This window comes from Elephantulus edwardii, unplaced genomic scaffold (genome assembly GCF_000299155.1).
Source record: "Elephantulus edwardii isolate Elephantulus edwardi_28Jun2011 unplaced genomic scaffold, EleEdw1.0 scaffold00008, whole genome shotgun sequence".
In the NCBI taxonomy this organism is placed as follows: domain Eukaryota; kingdom Metazoa; phylum Chordata; class Mammalia; order Macroscelidea; family Macroscelididae; genus Elephantulus; species Elephantulus edwardii.
This window is the reverse complement of record NW_006399758.1, coordinates 1,266,695-1,270,640: the sequence shown is the minus strand read 5'-3', so window position 1 is coordinate 1,270,640 and position 3,946 is coordinate 1,266,695. Positions and strand designations below refer to the sequence as shown.

At 37.3% G+C, this 3,946-nt stretch overlaps 1 protein-coding gene across 3 annotated transcripts in view; it reads right to left on the bottom strand.

Annotated features, from left to right (window-relative positions):
• MYBL1 (v-myb avian myeloblastosis viral oncogene homolog-like 1) overlaps positions 1-3,946 on the bottom strand; it is a 58,220-nt gene that overhangs the window by 20,501 nt on the left and 33,773 nt on the right. For 2 of the 3 annotated variants that reach the window (XM_006880423.1, XM_006880424.1), the window contains exon 9: positions 374-607. In XM_006880423.1, the coding sequence (XP_006880485.1) occupies positions 374-607 (234 nt within the window). The remainder of the gene's footprint in view (positions 1-373; positions 608-3,946) is intronic. The other variant, XM_006880425.1, reaches the window with a different exon arrangement.

The window sequence follows — 3,946 nt, the reverse complement described above, 5'->3', positions numbered from 1 at the left end:
GGGAGGGTTGAGGGACAACGCAGGAGGGGAAGACCCTCTATGAGATGGATTGATTCGGTGACTGGGGTAATCGGGATGGGTGTGTCAGAGGCGGTGCGTTTGGCGCAGGACAGAGCAGGGTTTAGGGCTGTTGTGCATAGGGTCGCTATGAGTCGGAAACAACTCGACGGCACATAACAACAACAATGTATTTGTGAGAATATGAATTAAAAAAATAAAGTAAAACAATTAAATTTTTTTCAAAAAATTCTATACATGGCACACCCTAAAAAATATCAGAATCATAATCACTCATAGCATACAAAATAATACTGGATTTTCTGAACATAAAATTAAAATTGAGCTTTAGATAATCTCACAATTTTAAACTTACAGATTCAATAAGTTCCAAAGTCTCTGCAAATTCTGGAATCGTCTGTAGAGAAGACAGCACAGCATTTGCCTCTATAGCCAAGAACTTTGTGGGGGAGCTGTGCTGAGCAGATACAGTCTGATTCTCCTCCATACTGTAAAACTCACTTGTGTGCTCCTCCAGGCTATTTAGAGTATTAGACATGCTATCATCCATAAGGAAACTACCAGACCAGCTAGAAAAGCTCCCAGTCTGCTGAAAGTACAAAAGAAATAGGAGTGTTATTTGTCATTTTTAGCATAAGAATAAATTCTCATTTTTAGTGAAAGTGTTTAAGATATTAATTCATTCATTTCAATTAAAAATATAGCAGTGTATGCATGTGTATATATATGTTTTGTCTTTCAACAAAATTGGTATAAAATGTTCATTAAACCTAGCAGTGTAAATTAAATTTGTTTTTTTTGTAATTGCTTTTTAAAAATTGCACCTATAAGATCATGAGATATTTACATATCTCAAACTACCAGAATCTAGCTTATCTTTCAAATTCATTCCTAACACTGATCATCTTCTCAGGGCATGCCTAAATTCTTTTTTAAAAAGTCAATTAGTCCATGGATGCTGACTCATGGCAGCACTACGGGATTGAGTGAGAACTGTATAGAAGCAGACTGCCAACCAGATCTTTCTCTTTTGGGCAGCCTGTGCTTCAAAGTTTCAGCAGTTTGGTGTCATATACCAATGAGTCAGAACTAACTCACAGTGGGTTTCAAAGGCTGTCAATAGCACACGAGTTTATTGCTCTTCTTCCTCCCACAGAGAAACTGATCAATTCAAATTGTAAGCAACTCCTTACCACCAAGCCACAGAGCTCCCTTGGTTACTAGCCATATGCTTAACCACTATTGCCTCTTGTACTTGAATTTCACCAGAGTTTTACTATTGATTGCCTTTAATACACAAAGGACTGCTGTTCCCTTCATTCAAAATACTCATTCTACTGAACAGGGAACTTTATATTCTATTAAGATACAGCTCAAATATTACAAAGCACTCCATCAACTTACCTGCTCAAACAGGACTTCTAAGAATCCCTTTTCCTGACTACTTGAAGCTAGATGAGACATCTCTCCTATGTGTCGACAAAACTCTGTAACTTAGTTTATTAAACCACATGCTCTAGTTCTTGTCTATGTCCTTCCTGAATGTTTCAAAGTAAATATTTCAAAGTAATTTTTCTGTTGTCTCTCCAGAGCCTTACATTTATCTTAAGTCTACTTTTTTAGTTTTTCCACGATAAAAACAAAAGATCACAAAGAGTCATAAATTAGAAATAGCATGTAAAGTACACAATACTGTCCAACAGAGCTTCCTGAAAAGCTAAAAATATTAAACACCTATGCTTTGAAATACAGACAACGGCAATATAACAAGTTAAACTAAAGAAATGAATTTTTAAACTTAAATGTGGCTACTAGCTACCATATTATGGAGAATACACTGTTCAACCTGAGAGCAGCATTCAGTGAACAGTGCCTATTCCACATGGGGTGTCATGAGTGGGAATTAGCTTGATGACAACTCCTTTGGCTTGATAGATGGCAATAGGCAGTACCAGACTTAATATGAGATTCTGTTTCAAAGACTCCATCTTAGTTGGTTCTGACACTTTATTACTTTATTAATATAGCCATCTTCTGAGTTAATAAAAAATATCTGGAGATAGTTTCCAAACCACATGCATAGGAAGAAAGATAGAAGAAAGATCCAAAAAATAAAGAGGCCAGCAGGCCAACAATAGGCCTCCTGGAAAAATAACAAGACCACAATAATACAGATCTGACTCTAAATTATACCACAAAATTTTAGGCAAAAAACTCTCTTAGCTTGTTGTCTTGTCTTTAAAATACAGATATTTCACCTATTTCACAACAGCTGAACACTTAACCGTTTTTACCAGCCTGGGGATCCTCATTAGTCTGTGTTGTAAGGAGCACTGGTGGTGCAGTGCATAGTAAATCTGACTTCTAACCAAAGTGTTAGCAACCTGAATCTACCAGCCACTCTGTAGAAGAGAGATGGGCAGTCTCCTCTCATACAGATTTAGAGCTTCAGAAACCCAATGGAGATTTGCTAGGAGTCAGAACAGGAGGTTTTCCATGAGATTATATGCTTGTATGAGCCTTGCACAACACATCTAAAATAGAGGTATTGAATGAATATTCAGCAAAATAGTAGTCATTTGATCATAGAAAATTCAAATATACTACCATAAAGTTGGTAAATCTGAACTTATAAACTGCCTGCCTGCCTGCCCATCTTTCTACCTTGAAATATCTGGTAGTCAAACCACTTGTGGCCTTTTGGATATTAGTATAGCCTACCAGAGCAAGCTTCCAGCCCTCCATTACTACTATGGGTAGTTTTAGGAACTCTTCATAGGTGTATGGAACCTATCATATTAGGTACTGCAACTTCTCTCTAGAGTTCACAATACCCTTAATTCAACAAGTTCTTTATCAGAGTGGAAAGTTTTAAAAAAGAAATTACTAACTTCCTTTTTTTTAACTACCTAGGGTTGCAATAGACAATCTCCTCCCCTACTATTTACTGTCTCTGAAAATCCTCTGGAGAGTCAGCTCTGAGACTGTTCCAACTAGACGGTACACAAAATCCAAAACAAGTCCTGCTCTAAAGGAGTTCTGGTAGTCTTGTGAGTAAGGAATGATTGTGCGTACCCAAAGGGAGCCTATCTGATCCATCAGCTGCTCCTTAGGAAAAATATGGGCACTCTCCTCCCACTAGGGGGTCAGCTATGAAGTCAGTTCCAACTCACAGGCCCATAATAACTGTGCTGCTATCACAGAAATACCACAAATGGGAGACTTTAACCAACAAAAATTTATTTTCTCACTGCTTAGGAGGCTAGTCCAAATTCACTGTGCAAGCACTAAGGGAAGGCTTTCTCTTTCTGTCAATTCTCGAGGAAGGTCTTAGGTCTCTGAGCTGCTTCTGCTCCTGGGCAATCTTCATATGGCTTAGAAACTCTCGTCTCCCATTCCTGCTTGCTAGTTTTTTATTTCAAAAGAGACTGACTCACTATTATACACTACCCTTGTTCATCAACATAACAAAGAAAACATATTCTCAAATGAGATGACAACCACAGGCAAAGTGACTAAGAATCTACACCACTTATTTTAGAAAACAGTTCAATTCAAGGCAATGTACAGTGTACATTGTTAACTCTTGTTAATCTAGTTATATTTTCCCTGTCGTATTTAAAATGACACACTATTATAAAATCCAAAACTGTTTAAACACCATATAATCGTCTATAAATGTTTGCTCTCTAATCAGAACTACTTATTTTTATAGCTTTAATGAAATCAAATTAGCTTTAAGAAAATCTGGAGAACAACCACTTGGCCAACTGACTGGAAGAGATCTTTATTTGTTCCCATTCCAAAGAAGGGTGACCCACCTGAGTGCGGAAACTACAGAACAGTATCATTGATTTCACATGCAAGCAAGATTCTACTGAAGATTATCCAAAAACGATTAGAACAGCACATCAGCAGAGAACTGCCG